General features: G+C 35.8%; 1 protein-coding gene across 1 annotated transcript; it reads left to right on the top strand.

The window, feature by feature from the left end:
- The first annotated feature begins 2,246 nt into the window (after positions 1–2,246).
- LOC133526528 (uncharacterized) lies at positions 2,247–20,259 on the top strand. The gene is made up of 3 exons (XM_061863201.1): positions 2,247–2,342; positions 13,382–13,631; positions 14,903–20,259. The coding sequence occupies exons 1-3, from the start codon at positions 2,340–2,342 to the stop codon at positions 15,118–15,120; spliced, it is 471 nt and encodes a 156-aa protein (XP_061719185.1). The 5' UTR covers positions 2,247–2,339; the 3' UTR covers positions 15,121–20,259.
- The last annotated feature ends 1,510 nt before the right edge of the window (positions 20,260–21,769 follow it).

The raw sequence follows: 21,769 nt of genomic DNA, 5'->3' as shown, positions 1-21,769 counted from the left end.
ACAATAACACTACTTTGCTCGACTTTTTCATCAATCCAATTGAATAACAAATAGTAGGCAATGGATACACTTTGTCATGGAGGAATGTTTTTATTAGTCATATTCTCATAATGGTAATGTTATGGTATGGCACAGCCAAGTATAGAGAGATTTCGGATATTATTTGTCTTTTCTGTTCCCTATTGTTATGAAATCAAATACTTTTTATTGCGATAAACATGGTATACATAAGACGGTACATTATTGTTAAGTAGCAATACATGTTTTGACTAAACATGTAACAAATGGCATGCAAAATTAAATTATGTAATATGTATTGTGTTACAGACATAAAATCAGGCAATGAATATTTTATTTTTACACAGGTCGAAACTATGGGTATACCGGTATCTCAGACTAAGCAGAGGCTCCTGGCACACGGAGCATAAGCGTGTTAAAGACACGTAAGCGTATCGTAATACGCGCGTAGAACGAGAGCGCTACGAGCATGAACAAGTTCAAACAAGTTCGCACGCGAAACGTCGTAGTAGCGTATGAGATTTCTGTCGTCATTACGACAGGCGTAGCGTAATACAGGCGTAAAAACAAAACTTCTGACATAATCAAACATAAAAAATCTTCTTTATCTGACGAGAAAGTAAGATCGTCGATACATCCGCCGAAGACATCTGATGCCAGTGACGCCAAGATATCAATTAATGAGATTTCACTTTAAAAACGATTACCTACGCTTACGCGACGCTTGGTGCCTAGAACTTTACGAGTCTCGTACTCGTTACGCTTACGCTCCGTGTGCTGAGTAGCAAGTGTGGCAATGTCCTCATTCATGACAAATTTCTATGAAAATATGACGTTTATAATGACACGGACTGTAAGAAAATATTTACCTAACTAAAAATAACATCAACTTATTGCAATATTTAATGGCGCATCAGCCAAAGTAGGTACTCCACGAAATTGCTCATTGTAATCTCCAGAATAGATCAGCGGGTAATGCGTGAAGCAAAGATGACGAAAGCAGCCATTAATTAATACGTTGTGTGATAAAACATGCTCTACATAGCCGCTTGCAATGAACAATGTCGCGTGCATAGCCTGAAATGTTAAGTAACCAACGATTGTCTACTAAGGTTTTACTAATAGGAAAAACTTGAGAAATGTCCGGTTATTTGATGTCGAATGGCGACAAAGGAATGGTATTACAAGAAAGCAACCCCTTTGAGTGGGGCTCATGGCTTCAGAACTGAAAGTACCTACAGACGGTAATAGAAGCTTGCTTTATAATTGTGTCGATACATAACATTAAAAGATTTTTTCCCAGAACATTTTGTCTGTACGGGTATTTCATGGAAAGGATATATTTATTCTTACTTCCCAGTTTCACGCCACTTACGATGCATTTCCAAAATCTTCTATACAGAGTGAGCTGGTGTTCTACAAATTCTCTACGAATAAAACATCTTGACATATTTTAGTAAACTGAAATAGATGCTATATACGAAAGAAGTGACCACAGCCTCCAGGCTTTAGAGTAGATAATGGCTCCTCTACACGATGGGCCATTGTGTAGAAAAGGCAGTGGTGTCGGTGTTTCGTACGCATATCAAAGGTAGTGGGCCAGCGATGGTGCATACGCATCTACACGTGACCCATTCGTCGTGCTCTCCCACCCAATATTTAATAAGGAACCTATGACCGTGTAAAAGGTCGGAAGTCGGAGTCACACTTGTCTTCCGACTCGGACTTGTCTTTTGACCTCCGAACATGCTCTTGTCACGAACCAGATATATACTTATGCACGTATACCCCCCCCCCCCCTTCCCCTACCCCTATCCCCCTAATACCCCTATTCGTTTCAGTCAGCACAGCAGATAAGATAACGCTTTATTTAAATGAATAGCTACATAATAAGTAGAGCTTTTCGGGCGAGTACCTACAGAAACAGGGAATTGATAAGAAATGCAACTTCGATCTTGATATTTGCCGCAGAATCCTTACATACCAGACTTTTGCGAAAGTTACATTGACTTAACGTTGAGCCTTGTGTTTTATCATAACCAAACCGGATCTCCTCAATAAAATGGTGGCTGGCATATGGCAAGCGCCACCTCCGAAGACGCTGGCTCAGGCAGTTCAGGCACCCGGGGGTGAAACGGGCGCCTTTGTTTACCTTTAAAGGCGCACCGTAAAAAAGTGGATCATGTTCGACCGGACCCAAGTAGAAAGTGAAACCGCTTTGTCGAAAGGTTGCTATAAAAATTGTAGCAGCCGCTAAAGCGAGTTCAGTCGAGGCGAGCGCGCCCTCAAGTGACGTAGTGCCAACATCGCGGTGGAAAACAATGGTCAGTTGCATTTCACTTTCGTTTGTTTGTTTTTTTAGGAACGTGATGTAATCTAGCCTTTTTGCCAGTGTCGTTCGCTAACGTAAATAAATCGGTTTTCTTCCACGTACTGTTTAAGTATTTTGTTTCTTGTTTTGGATTTTTGTAAAGAATTTCTTGAGGTAATCTTATAATTTTCGAGTGCTTATTTTCAGAAAAAATACACACATTTTATACATTACATAATTACATTAACTAACATTACTATCTTACTGTTTTTTCTACCTATTGATTTTTAAGTAGATAGGTACATAGATAAGCTTAAAGAACTTAACATAGTTATGGAACTCTCATTAATGTTTTATCATCAAACAAAAAACATAAAATTTTTAATTGCTACTAATCATAATCATCTTTTAGGCATAATCACCTACTTCAATAGGTACTATAGTGAATAATAGCTGTTGCATTGTTATAATGATGTACCTATTGCGTGTTAATTAGTTCGTTAGTAGAGCGTAAACACAAGGCCGCCCGAATTAGCACTTTACACAAAAAAACTTGCAATTCACCGGTCTACTATAGAAATGTTTTCATAATCTTAATTAAAAGTTCTCATGTTCATTGGACATTGTCTGAGGGAATTATGCATTTTGTTTTATTATTTCCCACGTTTCATTTAATTTTTCAACCAAACTTAGAATACCGTGATAAGTAAGTCATTAAATCTAACAACTACAGAGTGAATCTTAGTGACTCTTTTTTTTATTGATTCTAAATATCAAAATATGATTAAAAGGGAAAGTAGGGAAACATACTAAAGGTTGCTGGTTGCTCTAGTTCCGAGAATGATAAATAGTTTCGTTATAGGAATAAAGGTGGTAATAATGTGTACACAATAACTGGTGTCCGACCGAAATCATGTTTCGCACAGCACGGCGGATGTCATTCCAGATCTAGAACAGAGAAGGAAGGAAGGACCCAAATGGGGAAGTACCTCCACCTTACAGAAAACCGCAGACAACATTACACTAGACCCTACTCATATAGTGTTGTTCCTGCCGGTGAGTAAGGTTGCCAGAGCTCAACGAGGGTGCGGAGTGTTAGGGTCGGCAACGCGCATGTAACTCCTCTGGAGTTGCTAGCGTACATAGGCTATGGACACTCCTTACCATCAGCCGGGCCGTATGCTTGTTTGCCACCGACGTAGTATAAAAAATGGTTCGTTTTCTGCTTAAAACTGTCGGCCGAGCCGAAACTGTATTTTGATATGTCCGTTCAAAGTTTTCGTTTCGGTAGGGTTCGCCATAAAAATCATGTTTTGGTCGAAGGCTCGGTCTCAGCAAAAAATCCGGTGTCGGTCGGACACCAACAAAAACACATACCTAGCCGGATTACCTTCCTACGTCCGTATATCCCCATAGTGTGAAAAGTTAAACACCCGAAAGTTCATTTATATAATTTCAAAAAAAAAAACTATCATTTCACTTTTGTAACTTTAGATCTCGTTACTAACTTATCTCAATGATTACGATCGTGATTAAACAGGTACTAATTGATTTAATAACCAACATTAAACTAATTTATCAAACATAAATTGAGCAGGTATGATTCATTTTTACTCAATAAGTAACTTATCACTTCCAGGTTACCAGGCCAAACAATTATGGAATTAAATTGAATCAAAACAATCTGTCACAGACACAGCTATTCCAATTCCAATTAAAATACAATCAATTCAATAACGCGCAAAAACTCAGCCTTGATTCCGTTCAAGTAATATATTTTTACAACATTCGGTTCCACAATCAACCTTGGTTTTCTCAAGATATTATTATTATAGTTATTGCTTGCATTCTGTCCTTTCACTGGACGGAAATCAGCGAAGGCGAGCAGGAACCGAGGGCGTAGGCTGAAACTTGCTCTTGGTTTCAACCGGTTTATAGCTCCTTGTAGGGCGAGTTAGGGCGTACTTTAAACCTTATAGGAAACTTATCACGGTTGATATCGGCATGGGCTTGATAAGTATATTTTACAGTTTCGCTTTCTGGGGAGTGGCAATCTGATATCAGTATGACAATAGAACAATTTAACAATATGGTCAATTTTATTATAAACATAGAGCCCCTAAGACAGTAAACACTTTATACAAAACTTTAGTACCTACCCAATTAAACTCTCTAGACTACTTTAGAGTATAAGTGCTCAATTAAAAAAATAGTTTTTGCTATCGGTGCATGAGATGAAAACTTGCTCTTTTTGGGATGCCGGTAATCTAATTATAACTTAATTGATTTAATTAACTCAAATTCGAACTTTATTTCTTTGTACGAAGATTGCAAATTCCCACGTAACAGAGTAAGATATGAGTCTGTGAAAATTACATCTCAATGTGAATGTCTCAGGTATGTTAATCCGGTAGATATGTTGCAAAAACTAAGGTCAAGTTCTAGGTTTGCAAGTACGTGGATCGTGATTTGAGTCAGATTAGCGTGGTTAATGTAGTTTTTTTCAACACAAGACAGTTTTCGGCTAAATTAATTTAGTCTTTTAGAAACATATTTAAATAATTAGTGTCTACTAACAATAACGCAAAAAAAGTTAATGTAAGGGCTCTACCTAACCGTCTAACCTAACCTAACCTACCTAATAGCAATTACATGTATACACGGTGCTCACGAGGAACCCAAAAGATTTTTACCACGTACTTCTGAGGCCAAAAGAAGGAAAAAATGTTATATGAGTTTCAGTAAATTTCGCCAAAAAAAATTTTTTTTTTCAAGTTTTGAACGTATTTGTACATAAATATCAATAAGGATATTTAGACTACGCCCCATAATGGCATCATCGCGATCAAAAAGGCGTTTCCACTAAGTTTTTTACATTGGTATTAACTCTGAATCTAAGCGAAATCCAGAAAAGATTATATGACATTTTAGTCTCTAAATGTGACCACACAATACACTGTCAAAATCTTTCGGTTTCCTCATGTAGCACCGTGTATATTTTTTCTATAACAACAATTGTCTACATATACTCTGGCAAACCCATTTTGTTCGTATAAAAAGACGCGAAAACAACTTAAACATATTCGTACAGTCTATCCGATTACGTTATCATCTAAATCAAAGTACCGCACGTTATTCAACCCAAACCGCTTAGTTATCCCGACCACGAAATCGAATCTACATCTACTTACTTTCTAAACGCAAATATCATTGTGTTGCTACAATTTCAAAAGTAACAGCAAACATGGCGGAACATTTTGGCGCCAAATCGGGCATGTTAGTTCATAGCTCGAGTTCTTAAGACCAGAGTAACGGGATCTGTAAACCGTTTAACTAGGCTAATAGTTAAGTATCGAGTTTCCGATTGAGGGGTTCAAATCTTAATTAAGTAGCCCGTTGGTTAATCTATATTAATCCGTCAATCACAATGGACATGTCGTGGCTTGTAATTTTGCAAAATACAGTATAGGTATTTCCTTCTTTAATTTCATGTCAAGTACCTAATATATATAGGGCGACGGCCACACGGAATTTCAGAAAATTTTACCACACAATATTAAAATTCAAAACCGGTAGAAGTAATATTGTTAGTCAATTATAAAATTAGGAAAAAAAATATTCATTCCCGTTTTTAATTTTACCCTGTATACGTCGGTAATACTTAATGCCTTTTTTTTATACTACTTCGGTGGCAAACAAGCATACGGCCTGCCTGATGGTAAGCAGTCTCGGTAGCCTATGTACACCTGCAACTCCAGAGGAGTTACATGCGCGTTGCCGACCCTAACCCCACCCCCCTCGTTGAGCTCTGGCAACCTTACTCACCGGCAGGAACACAACACTATGAGTAGGGTCAAGTGTTATTTGGCTGCGGTTTTCTGTAAGGTGGAGGTACTTCCCCAGTTGGGCTCTGCTCTAGATCTGGAATGACATCTGCTGTGCTGTGCCCTACCACACAAGGCGAGATGACATTCACATTGCCCATACCTCTCTTTTTGCCTTTTAACGAACAGATTTATCAGATGGCCCTTTATAAGGGGGTCTATTCTGTGTACGAATATGACAAATATTCTTAAATCGCAGATCAAACTTATACTGGTTTTAAATCCTTCAACACGCGCGTAACATGTCTAAATGACAACCACGTTACGTAAAGTAATTTCGCTTTTAAAGAGACAGTTTGAAAGCAAAATGCGAGTGACTTGCAATTGAAAATATTCTCAACTCGTTTACAAGCGGCCAGATAAGGTTAAACAGACAACTTATTTGCTATTGACGCACGAATTGAAAGTTGCTGAGGTAATACGAAACCATTGCGGCCAATGACGGTACTTAGCACGTAATGTTACGTAGTAGTCGTTCAATAAGGGACTCGACTGTATTAGGCCAAATTGTGTTAGATAGGTACGACTACAGTCTCCATGATACGGAACGGTCAAATGCGCTCAAAAAAATCTGAACGTTCTTATAATAAAAGATCAGATAAGATATCATATACTGTATTTTATTGTTACTGTATTTATTTATTTTTATCTTTTAAATGTATCGTATTTGTGTTTTATAATAAATAATAAATAATAATAAATAAACGTTTATTCACATTTCATGCCTTATAAATATTTACAATATACTTCTGCCAAACCACAGAGTGGTTTGTTGGCAGACGAAGCTCCTATAATATGCAAGCATGTAGTCTATATGTTACTTATATTTTTATCTATTTAACCTCTTACCGCATGCGCAGCCCTATATGGCAATTATAATATTCAATTATATTGATAGCTATTAAAGTTTATTTTTAAACAGATATAATACTTTTGTTTACGACATGAAGTAAGGGGTTAACGCTACAATCTGATCATACAGTATAAAAATGCAGTGCATGTATACAATTTATAGCGGTTGTATTTTACCTTTTATTTTATTTAATAGATTGTTGCTAAGTTTCTTTTTAAAGGTTCGTTTTGTTATCCTTTTGGTCTTCAAATCCGATGGTAACTCGTTATAGATCATAGGGACTAAATATTTTCTACATCTCTGGCCAAAATAATTAGTAAAACTAGGTACTAGCAATTTATTATTATCTCTGTTTCTTATTAACCTTTGATTGACAATAGGTATTTTAAACTCATCATTATACATTTGTTCCATAGCTAAGAATAACGTGACTTTTTCATGAACTGGTAAAATTTTACATTCTAAGAAGAGTTGTTCATAGGTAGTACTTTTACATTTAAATTTAGTTTTTTTGTCAACCATTAATTTCATGAATCTAATCTGCAATGCCTTTATCTTATCTAGATACGTTTTAAATGTACGACCGTAGCTTGACAGCCCATACGACAACAGTGAATCCACTAGAGCATAGTACACTGCATACATAGTGGCCCTATTTAAAACGAACTTCAGATGGTGGAATTTTACAAGTACTGCTCTTAATTTATTGCATAAGCCATTAACATGTGGCTGCCACGAGAACTTATAGTCTACAAGCAAGCCCAAGTACTTGTATTGTTCCACAACCTGAAGCTCGACACAGCCGCATGCGACCCCGGCCGGCCGCGCACTGTGGAGGCAGTCGAAACTGTGCCCCACAATGCACGGCGGCCTGTACCTATCTCTAGAGTAAGGTGACCGTATGCACATACATTTTGTTTTCGCAATATTAATAATAATACCGTTATCATGTGACCATTTAATAATATTAGTTAAGTCTTCCTGTACTCTATTTTCTATTAGGCCTAGGTCCTTATCCGCGTATATTAGACAGGTGTCATCTGCATACATGTAAACACTACAGTTTTTGACAACATTACACATACTGTTAACATGAACTATGTACCCAACTGGCCCGGTTACCGAGCCGGTCGGCACGCCGCAAGAGACATGCGCAGGCGCGCCGCACTCGCCTCCCACGGCCGTGCGCAAGGTTCGACCCTCGAGGTATGCGCGAAGCCACCCGTGGAGTGGACCCGCGATTCCACACTCTTCCATTGCCTGAAGCAGCTGGCTGTGGCCCAAAGTATCAAAAGCTTTTTTGAAATCAATAAAGACCACAACCACCTGCTTCCGCTGGTCTAGAGCCTCGTTGACCTCGTCAGTAAACCGACCCAGCGCGGTCGCCGTGCTACGCCCTCGACGGAACCCATGTTGCGACTGTGCGATGATATTATTTTTTTCTAAAAAACTACTAATTTGTGCTGTCAAGTATTTTTCTAATATTTTATTAATGACTGATAAAATGGCAATAGGGCGATAGTTTGTATAATCAGTATATGATCCTTGCTTAAATATAGGCCTTATTATTGCTGCTTTTAATAGCTCTGGGTACATAGCTTTTGTTACACACAGATTAATAAATTTTGCCAACACCGGACTAATTTTTTCACTTAAATATTTTACATCTCGAACTCTGATCTGATCTAATCCAGGCGACTTTTTTTCACTTAAATTATGAATAATTTTCTTTATATCGTTAGATTGCGCCTTAACAAACCTTAATGATACTTGACTATTGTTTATATACTTTGACCTATCTAAGAACTTGACATTACAGTTATGCCTTATATTCAATATTTCCTTAGTGAAAGTTTCCGAGAATTTATTACAGATATTCAAGATGGTATCATTTTTTGCTAAATATTTTTGTATTATTCTATCTATGCTCAATTTTTCCGTCCCTGTCCACAGATTAATTTTTTCCCATATTTTCCTAGGATTGTTATTACATTGTTTTAACTCTTCCTGCCTATACTTATTTTTAGCTTTATTTATACATTTGTTGACCCTATTCCTATATCTATTATATAGCAGTCTTAGGTTCATATCGTTAGGACTACTTTTCCACCTTTTAAATAACTTATCTCTTACTATTAACATTTTTTTAATACTTTTATTCATCCATGTTTTATCTATGCGTCTACCAGGCGTTTTTTGTTTTTTAGAGTCATTGTAAACACTAGAAAAAGCTGAGCATAACTTATCATACAATTGTAGTGGACACTCGCAGTAAGTCAGTTCTTTCCAATTAACACTGTCAAGTAGATTTTTTACTGTTTTTTCACATAAAATAGTCACAGGTGCTTGCTTACTAGTCTGTGCAGGGTCAACGACCTCGATACTCACTCCGATAGGATAATGGTCAGATACCTTGGTGGTGAGGACGTACGCGGACACAGGCCGGCCGCACCGGGTGCGCACCCACGCGTGGTCTATGCAGGTGCGGGTCACGTGGCCGCCGTACACCTCCTCGCGGGTCACGTCACTGATGGCTGATTTAAAATTATGTAATGAATCATTCATTCAATTTGCCTGTTAGTTAAGATATTGAACACTTTGGCTGCTCGGATATATCTAATAACGACTGTATGAGGGTTAGGTTTGATAAATGATAAGTGTTGTTCAATATTTTTCTTGGCATGAAATTTTTTTTACGAACCCAAATATACCAAAATATTTTTCGCGAACCATTCCATTCCCATTCCATTCTCTTCTGTTGTACGAGTATGTAGGTAACTTGTATTGTTTTTTTTTTATAAAGGCCTTAGTCTGTAAAATTTATAGTAATGTTAATATTATGTAAAAAAAACATAATTTCTCTTCGGTAAACTTCGGAGATAAGGGGGGGGGGATGGTATATTTTTTCACATTTTCCCTCATATTTTTATTTCACTACGAACGAATAATAAAAAATTGTTTTGGAATAATCAATTTGGACTCTTTTAAGTCTGGGTTAGAGTTGTTCATAACTGTTCAAAATTTCAAATCGATAGCTTAAGTGGTTCTCGAGATATTTAGCGATGTGACAGACGGACGGACGGACAGAGTCGCACCATAAGGGTTCCTATTGTACCTTTTTTGTACGGAACACTAAAAACACCGTTGGATATAACTTAGTAGATTAATCGACTATTGTCTGGCTTTACTTCACAACAACTTAGTTGTGATAATAAGCAAATACTTAAAATACTTAGTTTTAGAGCTGAGTTCTATCTGCAGTTAAGGGAAGTGTTCAGGCGATTGTACCCTACTTGCCTTCTCTAAGTACCTATAAAACAGTTTCTACAGGCATAATAGATACACTACGTGGGTGTTTATGGAAAAACAGTTGCCATTGCCTTTGTTTAACTGACTGATGTACGATCTAAGTCAAAATAAGCCTTATTCCCTTTTCATAAGACGATAAATGTGTTCGTAATAGGATTTTCTATAGTAGGCTCTCATCAGAATGTTTTTATTTTATTGTGTAATTTATGTAGGCGTCTAATAACCAACTTTCAATCGCGATTTATTGGAAAACACAAAGGGCAATGTGGGCGGGACTTACGCCTACGAGAAATGACACTGTTCCAGTCAAATGTAGCTTTTCTGCCTCAAGGCCTTTATCCGACCGTATATGCGGTATATGGGAACGTTAACTGCAAACAAATATAGGTAGAGATTACGTTAGGTACAGAAACAAAATGACTATTCCTATTATTAAATGGCTCAAAATAAGACAACAATAGATCATAAATATTATAAAATGTAAACATGGAGGTTACAACAATCAACAGAATTGCTATTGCTACGTATTTATAACGTTTTACGGTTCTACTACAAAGAGCCAAGGAAACCTAGGATGCAACTAATATAAATATTTTTTTCCACTCGTCGGCTGTCATCGTTGAATTAAGATTTCGTATACCAAACTATAATTGCGTACTTTTCATGTATTTTCATGTAGGTTTCAACTGGACTTATTTCTATACGCTGTAGTCAACTATTTAAAAAATAACCTATCACGTGCCGCTGTGCTCCCATAGAAAAGACTAAACGGAAGAGGGGCGAGACTAAATAGTCGCGCGTTAACGTCTTTTGTAGTACATTTTTGTATACTGAGCAGATACTGAGATACTTACCAATTTTCAAGAATTATTTAGGTTTTATAGTAAAAAAGAAGTATTATTTTAAATTACTCGTAGAAAAAGTATTATATACAATAGTGATATAATCAAGCTTTTTAATCTCGTACCTTACTGAGGCAACTCAGCAAGCTTCGTTGCCCAAACACGGTACTCGACTGGAAAGATCTCTATTGCATATGCACTTAGACGATCCTAATTTTTAACTACGAGTTAATGCATGTCGACTACAACTTCGATATTTCTAGTTTGAGATTGGCAGATACACATATGTATTGTAAAAATCATACGTCAATCATAAACAGGAAGATATCCAGCATTACAAAATATCAAGTATACCCTCTAACTTACTTAGCAGTCAACGTCATTCCATTTTCAAATAAGCGATCAATTATTGGTGTCAGACGCCGGCGCATAACGCAACGGTACTGGCCACAAGCACGATCCAATTGCTTGGCATTGCGCAACGCCGGACTTCATACCTCGTACCTCGTTGCGACGTAAGACGGTTGCAATGGTATTTATGTTGCTTACCACGGCATTTCCTGACGCCTAGGGCTTATTATATCTACCTTTTCGTCGGACACTTTAGGGACAGAATAATTGAAGTACATATGTTATTTCCCTGTCCCTCTCAGCATACAGTTGGTGGATAGTGTCCGACCGAAATGGTAGCTGTTATAAAGCTTTTTCAAAGTGTTTACTGACTTGGCAGTATACTATAGAAACTAAGTTATGCAGTATTTGTTTCTGATTAGTGCTTAGTTGCGGGGTCGAGACGCATCCCTGCGCCGAATCAGGTAGCGGTAGGCACTTACCAATCTTCCACCGATTTATTATTTCCAATTCAGACGGGCCATAGGCGTAACCCGTGCAGTCTGAAATTAGGAAACGGAATCTCTATGATTTATAGTTTGATATTGTGAGACCTGCTAAATGACAAATACAGCTGATACTACAGGGGAAAATCCAAGGCAGTCAAAAACGTGGAAGAAGGGCGTATGGCGTGGCTCAAAAACCTCAGGTGCTGGTTCAACATGAACACCAGATCGCCGTTTCAAGCTGCAGTATCAAAAGTAAAAATAGCCCTACTGGTTGCCAAGCTCCGGCAGGAGAAGGCACCATTAGAAGCAGAATATTGTGAGACCTCTGTACCTACCATAATACGACCTATCAACCAAATTGCACTGCAGAAAGGCGTCTTCTGAGAATTTGTTAGATTCTACCTAGTTCATGTTGATATCTAAAGGCGACTTACATCTGTGTAAACTTTAGACCGCAAATACGGCGATAGAAAACCAGATAATTTTCACAATAATGCGTTCGGTAATTAGGACAACCGCACGATTAGATTAAGTTGTATTCAGAAAGCTTGCTACCTACTGACCTTGCCTTGCCTTGCCATGGGCCTAGCATCAGCAAACATAACATGACCTTGCTTATCGCGTATGACAAGACAAGTATTTGTGACTGCATATGCTGCCCATGGAGCATAAGAACCCTTTAGGCATGCAGTCACAAATACTCGCCACTGGACTAAATTACTGACGTAGTCCGAACTAGTCTTAACTGACACCGCGCGTTTGTGAAGGAACGAGCTCTATAATATATCATGATGTGGTGTGCGATATCTTTGACTACCTATGAATTAAATATGCCCGCGGAATAATCATATAATTAATATCATTATACCTAGTGGTACTTTTGATTGAGCTAAAAGTAGGTGTGACTAAAAGTGCCTTATTTCCTTTATAAGAGGAAATTAGATTCCGATGATAGAGCATATAATAAGGATACTATAGTTAATTAGTCTGAAAGATTAATTATTATTGCCGGTACTGCTTACGCAGCTATTTATAGTCGGTTAAAAATTTACATCCTAATTAAGGAAATTGAGCAATTACGTTTAATATATGTAAGCCGTTTCAGTTTTGTCTAAGTTTGTTTTTTTGTTCACATAAGTAACCTGTAACGTAACTAGTGAACGTCATAAGTATACCTCAATTTGGTATTTACAAAATTAGAAAAAATGTTGCATATTCTGTTTCTATTAATTCTGTGACTTTGTTAATTTTGCTAAACTTCCACCAGTTGCGACTACCAAATTAATGTAAATATTTGTTATTAAATGTATTTATTTTGTCCACAGCACGTCCTCCTGCTCCTGCCGCTCTTCGCGGCCTGCACGGCCATGCCTTCCTACATAGCAGTCCCGGCTGATCAGATCGCCTTCGTCGACTTGTCAGCTTTGCGTGTGCGACGGGTGCCAAGACAGACGCTTACTCCTCCCCCGCCACCCCCGCAGTTACAGCAGGCGCCGCTTTATAGGGAGTACGCCGCTCCGGTGCAGGAGTACGCCCCGCAAGAACAGGAGTATCCAGTGCAGTACCAACAGCAACGTGAGTAACAATTAAGTTTATTATTCTACTGTGAAGGACTCAAGAGTCCCAATCTTCAAGGGCCTATCAGCAGACGCTTACATCAGATATCGCTTTGCATTTAATCGGTTGATATCTTGACGGCAATGACATTATACAACACAATGGAATTCTTTCTAAGAATGATACATGAATGGTGAGCCATGTTAGGGAACAAATTTGAGGTACGAGTCCGAATACTGGCATTTATTTTATCAGCTTCACTTAACTTTAATTAATATAAAAAATGACCATATTTTAATTTTCAAAATTTCGGTTCCTAGATTATTATCAAGTGGGTAGGTCGATTGAAGAAATAGCCTAAAAGAACTATTAAGTAATATATAATTGAACGTGCACAATCAATTACAATTGATTTTCCATGAAATATAGGTACCTATATAATAGCGTAGGTGGAAGATTTGAGGTCAACCTTTCGCACAATGATATCATAACCCGGGTCATGGTGCCACACCGTTACCTCCAAATGCCACAGTAAAAAATTCACACCTATTTATTGAACTCTTTAATAACTCTAATTCAATCAAACGATCGCTATCAACTAAGTATTGTGAGCAAAGGTCACGCGCGGTCAATAACAATCAACTTTCCTTATTCGCAACAGCGCATAACTAAGCGAGACCAAATGTCAAAGTCTAAGAGAGCGAAATGAATTCATAATCTGCTCCGCCCGTCAAGATATCACCGTCACTTTCACTGCACAAAGGATTAGCTATAGCTTTCTAGAACACCGATATTGTAGTGTAATTAACCAGTTCCACACTAAATAGCTGCACTGACTTCATTATTACGTGAAACTTTTTGACAAATGAACAAAAGGCGGACGAAAAACGTTCTGTTCGCTTTCTTCTATTGTTCCCTTTGAGATAACATCGACACGCTGAGCGGATTATGCAATAGTTTAACAATTGATGTATGCATGCAAATCACTTCGGGGTTTGCTAAGTGCGCTAAAATACTGTTTCCGTTGTAGCTTTTACGTTTACAATTGTAGTATTTATCTAAACACTCAATGGCATTTGTCGTTTATTATTATACGAGTGTTCGAGTGTTTCGTAATTACATTGAAGTCTGGTTTGACAAAGTCCTCAAAGACTCGGATAATATTCCTTTACACCATTTTTACAATTTTACACTGTCAAATTACCAAGTTATCTTGTAAAATCATCTTTAAACGACCAAACGTTTAATCCCTGCAAACACCTGTCCATTGAACACTTTATCCGTTTCAGCAATAGCACTAGCCCCAGAACCAGAAGCCCCTGCGAGAATAGTACAAATCCAAGCGCCCGTACAGCGCGATGTAGCCAGCGCGGCGTCAGCGCTGGCAGAGCGGCCGCCCGACTTCGGCGAGTACGTGGATTTCGGTGCCCACACCGGCGACAGCGGCGCCTTCGGCTGGTACGCTGACTACCCCGTCAACGGTCATGAGGACAGCTACAGGAAGTAGCGAGGTTATACGTACCCGGCTGCGAGTAACTAGTTAGGATTTGTTTGTCGTTTTATGCTCGTTAATTTTTATTTTTGAAGTTTGGCTCCCTGTGGAATGACAACCATCACATGTATTTTGCGCATGGAACTTGCGCAATATTCTTTTTATACTATTTTTTAGTAGACAATAAACTTCTGACTAAATAAAACGGTCAGAAATGTGGTAATTGTAATGAACACATAATGACGTGATAAAGATGAGCCATTTGTTAGCATTTATTAATATCGAGGAGCTTACTCGCAGTCGGGTATTAAAACCTAAGCCCCAGCACTTGCCAATAGAATAAAACCCTATTTATTGATTCTAAAATTATTAAGATATGAATCACGTTTGCAGCATTATCATCGTCGTTCTTTTGATCTGGGTATGTTATTGAATTAGTATGAGTATTACCAAAGACAGTATTCGATCCAAGTGATATGTAGTTAGTAGAGCCGAATTACCGCACATTTGTTTCAAACGGTTAATTCCGCGTTGCACTTATTTTTATATTCAAAGTTAGTTCCTCACTTAGGTTAAGTTTTTTGAAGAACACTGTGATACGTACCAAGTTAGAAACCTTTTTCTTCACTCCTGCTCTTATTACTGTTTCTTTGCAATCCTTTATCCTAGATTTATTTCGCTTCGTGCTTTATAGAAGTTACATTGTCCTATTATACATTGCATAGTTTTGTTAAATATTATTTATCGATGTTCATTATTCACTTAAAACAACATAGTCTACTTTCTAAATGTTATTTAGTTGTTTATTTCATGTCTTTATTTATTTTTATTGTAAAGTTCATACCTGTTCTTATTGTCACGCTTTAGACATCTATTAGTCGCTGCTACCTAGATCTTTTCACCTTATTTAGCTTAAGTGCCTACTCACTTAATTCTTGTTCTGTTTAAACTTCATGCTTATTCTTTTCTTCACTGTCATATTTTCTCTCTTGTTTATGAATTATTACACTAATCTTTCATTATAATTGTCTTTCATTATTCACTCTAGATTTAATTATAACTGCTTTGATTTCTTTTCTGCTACTATTATCACGGCATTATTTTTCTAATTTCACACTTTCCAATACTTTTCTCTATTTTACACTTTTATTACTTTCGCTACTTACTACATCTGCCACTGCATTTTACTACATCACTCTGCTTCTATTCAACATTTTCATTTACACAAGAATCTGTCTTTTCTAACTTAAAACTATTCATTATTTTAGCTTTCATGGTATTTCTTTACTATTTTTATCAATATTTGACCATAATAGATGAACACAATTGAGTTAAATATTATCTTGAATTTCACTTATACATACAGTCTTACTTGTATATATATTCTATATTAACTTTTTCGACGTGTCCTTACTTGATTATTTGGTTATTTTTATCATTTTCTTTATTTATTTCTGTCTATAAAATGTATTCTTCCTCATCCTTTTCTTACTTAATATTTATCTAAGTACCCTTTAATCTACTCCTTTACATCTTAATGTACATTATTTTTCTTAATTTCTTAGTAATTTCTGAACTTTTTGAACTGAATTCCTTTATTTCTTCTATACAGTTTCTTCTTTCTTAATATCTCACATAATCTTATCTCTATAATTTAATTACTTAATAAGACGATTGTTAAAACAATCTGTCCTTTTGATGGCCTATTTTTTTATAATGTCTTCTCTTTTTCCTTTTTTTACTATTGTCTTCTGATCTTACTCTTACTGCCTACTTTTTATCTTATGTCTTTAAAGTGATTTCTATTTTCCTTCGCTCACACTGTTTAATCTTTATCAATGTCGTTCTTCTACTACTGCTCTTTAATACTGCTTACTGCTTCATTCTTCATTTTCTTTTTAAAATCATTTCTGTTTCTTCCTTTAGCTGTCTATTCTTAAAATACGGGTCTTTATTATTTTCGCGATCTGTGAGTTTTCTTGCATTACATTTCTCTTTCTTATATTCTACACTACAACCATCAACCGTTTCTTTCTCCTATCTTAATCTTTTGCTGCACACAATTTCCTGCCTATACTGGCGTTTTCCAATATTTTTCTTTTCCCTGTGTCAGTTTTCGTTTTTTTTTGTCTTTTAAGTTATTTCTACTTTTCTTTGCTCACACTATTCAATTTTTATCATTGTCATTCTTCTTTTAATGTCCATTTTCTTTCTTTTCTTTTTAAAGCCATTTCTCTTTTTCCTTAGCTGGCCCTTTTTAATGCACTTATTCTTACGGTTTTTGTTAGTTTTCTTGAATTACGCTTCTCTAAGGCCTCCCCTTGCTTGCCTTTGCCCAGCAGTGAGACACAAAATAGGCTATTAAAAAAAACACTTCTCTTTCTTTCTTACACTAAACTATTACCATCAGTTGTTTCATTCTCCTGTCTTATTTTTTTATTTTCTTGCCTTTACTAGCGTATTTTTCTTTTTCCTGTGTCAGTCCTACCTTTCTTTTCTTTCTATGTCTATATGTTTTCTTTCTTTCTTTCTTTTCCGGCACTTTTTATCTTTTTTCTTAATTTTCTTATTTACTTCAGTAAAATGTGTTTTTCGAAATGTTTTGTTCAAATAAATTATGATAGTCGTATATCGGATCCGCTTCCACATTATTATATTTTTTACAAATAAAACGTAAAATACCACATAACATACCACGTCAAAAAGACCGACAATGTTATGACGTGTAAGTTTTCCTCTTATCAAAACTATGCAATATGTCCATTCAATTGCAATATGTTGAGCGTTATTGTACCTATGTGTCTTATTCTTTCTATTCTTATTTCATACATTTCATTTTCATACTTACTTACCACTTTTGAGTCTCTTGCTTTCTTCTCTTACTTTTCGTTTCGCTCTGAACTTGTTTTACCTTCTTCTAATTTTCCTATTTCTTCTATACTTTCTTATTTTTGTGATCTCTCTTGTGTATTTGTTTCTATCTGGCATACTAGAATAATTTGAGTGTTGTTTTTCTTCATGTTTCTCTTCTACATTACTGTTATTACTGGTTTTACAATTTGTTCAGTAACATTCACTAAACACACAGATACTTTAGACTTCTATTCTCCATGGTTTCTTTTATTTTTCTTCTTTTCTATATTTCTTTTTTTCCTTTATTTGCTCCACAGACTATCAATCATCTTTTTTATTATTTCATTCTTACTCCTTGACATAATAAAACCAAGTTATTTTTTATTTCCTTTCTTCAGGAGTTTTCCGATTGTATCCTATTCTATTAGTTAATGAAACCCTGTGACGTATGACAATTCTTAAACTTCTTTTTGCACGTATTTACACTTTATCATATTACAACATAAACAACATTGTTGTGGCTTATTTTCTCTATACATAACGTAATTCTATCGTCTATCTACGTATTTTCCATATTGTAGTATCTGTCCCTTCTTATGATAATATCATCAGCTCGATTACATTCATGGAGACGTGTGTTACTTGGTACGATGCTTATGAGGACTTGTGTAAGTAATCGACTTTTCTGTTATACTTATATATAAGCCTTCATTCATTAACGTTTAATACCTATCACTACGCTTTCTCTGGATTTATCGTGTTTCCTACCGAATCTTGAACACTTTATTTTAATTATTTTTCCTCTAACAACTTTACTGTACTTATCAGAACACTCCTTCTTTATCTGATTATTTTGTCACTGAATGTTTGCTACTTGTACTCGCCTACTTACTTCAATAGCGTTCATATTTAACTATCTATTTCTTTAACTCTTGCTCTCTCTCTCACTCTCTCTCTCTCTCTCTCTCCCTTCCTCGTATTTTTCCTTCGCTCTTCTTTATTTTGCTCTACGGCACTTAATCTACTTATGAAATTTTTAATTATGGACTTTCCTTCTTTGAAATTTTCCAATGTTCATACTCTTTATTACCTTTACATGCTTCAAAACCCTTTCATTATTTTTACTATCACTACAAACCTGTATTCATATTTCCTATTCTACTTTTTCTCTTGCGCACTCTTGCTTTTCGTTATATTCTGATACGATATCACTTTCATTTCTTATGCTCATTTCGTTATATACATTGCACTTAGTTCACATATAAATACTTGATAAGAACTTTCTCTCGTAATTTCTATCATCTTCTTATTCACCATTTATTACATCACATTTGGCCTTCTTACACGTGCAAAAGAATATTAGCGGCTACAGGCCCGTTCTAGTACGTTACACTGAACTTTTCCCTCTCCTCGACTACTTTCACTTTCCTTTTCTTAAACATTACTATTAATAACGTTGTCTTACTATTACTATCTTTACTACGCTATCACTAGAATCATAGTCATGACGTACTTAATATCTATTCTATCTATCACTCTTAAATACTTCATTTAAATTTCCTCCATTGATGCTTCTCCTTGCCTAGAATATTAGTTTCATATCGGACTACTTTTTATATTTTCAATTGCCTATCTGCTACATTTAATATATCTTACCTTATTTGTAGCCGGTTCTAGCACGTTATAGGTACTGAACCTTTTTCTCTCCTCGACTACTTCGGCTTTCCTTTCCTTGATTATTACTATTGCTATCTATTTCTCTTACTTTTACTATTTTGTCTTACTATTACTATCTTTGCTACGACATCTCTATGATCATATTCATGATGTAATTAAATTTTACTTTTCAGTCTTAAATATCTCATTTAAGTTTCCTTAATTTATGCTTGTTCTTACCTATATTTTCTTCTATTTTTACTATTTCTTACTGCTTCTATATTTACGATAGCTGCTACATTTACTATATCTTACCTTTTTTAAATGTATTTATTTCCTTTAAGCTTTCATTCTTGTTTAAATTTTTACTACGATATTTATACAACGAGTAATCAAGACCTTTGTTCATGGCTTTATATATTTTTTTATTTAAAACTGAACATTTCACTTTTTTTCATCTTGATTTCCTTTAATAGTCCAAAATCTTACTTTTTTTCTTCTCTTTACTTCTTCCTTTTCTTTTCTTAATTCTTTCCTGTTCTTACTAGCTTGGTACGCCTTAGAAAAAAGTAGAAGTCTGTCACCCAGTATTGTTACCTTTATGATGTTGTTATTTTTTATTAAAAGTTGTTGTTGTTATAAAAACGTTTTTTTTTCTCTTTATAAGCAAGAACCTTAAACTCCGACTGATTCCAACCATAGTATGTATGTAATGTATATGTAGATATAAGTCTATACTATTACACCTATCGTCATCGTTAAATGTAATTTGGTATCGGTAACACACCATTAGTACCTACGTAATATTAATAAAACCACACGTTCTGAATTTTCCATTTTATTTTCATACAGATAACATATATTTTCGTACAATGATATTTAAAATAGATTTCTTTTGATCTCGTTAACAGTACACGGTTATAGAATAGGTACCTACAAACAAGTTTAGATCTACAGTAGGTTGCTATGTACTCACAGGTACACCCATACACAACTAACAGTTAAATCGTTAGAGCCGAAGAAATTTAAGCTTCAGAATTGAAAGTAGAATCGAGTTAATTCGAGGAATTGTTGATATACTGAAATACCAGTAGCAAGCTAGCTGCTGCTGTATTTTTGAACCGAATTATTTTATCATTAATTTAAGAATATGAATAATATAAGCTTAACAAAAGTACACTTGTTGGAGTAAACTAAATTAACAAACTGAACTTTCAGCCTTATGTGCCAATAGAACACAATACATTCGATCAAATTAAATTTTAATAATAACCTCGGCAGTTTAAACCTACTTATGGTATTTCAGTTGCAACAATTTCTTTACACGACTGTACACGGGAAACACACAACTCGGTCGTCCTGACTAAGCCGCGACCACGAGTATTGCAAGAAATTCAATACAACATTTTACAAGGAAATTTAAACATTCTCAATCGCATTGACATATTGCCAAGTTGTTTGGCACAAGTTGATGAACACTAGTTTTTTATAACTTATCTGCTAGAACATTAAACATTAACACTCAGGAAAAAAGTTGGATTTCTGTTCATCATAATTTTTTTGGAAGTGAATACTCACATATCAAGCTTTTCTTACACTTCGTTTTCTTCGGCTGTTCATATATAATTGTTACATATTTTACATTATTTAATATATTTTAATCTGCAAATAATAAGCACCTTAAGCAAAACACAACCATTACTTTGGTAAAATTGTATAAATACTAATATTCGAGTTGAGAGGCCCGAATTGCGCATTTAGTACCAGCTTTTTAAAATACGACTAGATATCTATTGTGCATTGAACACAAATAATACTGATTGTTAACTTTTAAATTATCTGTTAAGAAAATAAAACAGCTTAGATCGTAAGATACATAGGGGCTATTGTTTTTCGATTACCGCACTATCTCTTTCGCCCCGTTTAACAAAAATAAACGTAATAATGAGATTAACAATAAAACAATGACTAGAAAGTTTCCAAAACAACGCAATCTGTCTCATTCTACATCTTCGCCATCAGACGTTGCAATATCGACCTAGTTCCCACACAATAAGAACTTTAACAAATAACGACACACATGAAGTGAAGTACAGATAGTTGTGCCGTTCTCGACAACGATCTCCGCTGTGCGAGAACATTCCCCATAGTAAAC

This window comes from Cydia pomonella, chromosome 16, assembly GCF_033807575.1.
Source record: "Cydia pomonella isolate Wapato2018A chromosome 16, ilCydPomo1, whole genome shotgun sequence".
Taxonomy (NCBI): domain Eukaryota; kingdom Metazoa; phylum Arthropoda; class Insecta; order Lepidoptera; family Tortricidae; genus Cydia; species Cydia pomonella.
The sequence above is the reverse complement of the archived record's forward strand: the minus strand, read 5'-3'. Positions and strand labels throughout refer to the sequence as shown.

What these genes read in the sequence shown, in the direction of transcription:
- LOC133526528 (XM_061863201.1), top strand. An exon ending in AGTGCAGTACCAACAGCAAC is followed by an intron (nt 13,632 to 14,902) that starts GTGAGTAACAAT and finishes TATCCGTTTCAG; the next exon opens with CAATAGCACTAGCCCCAGAA.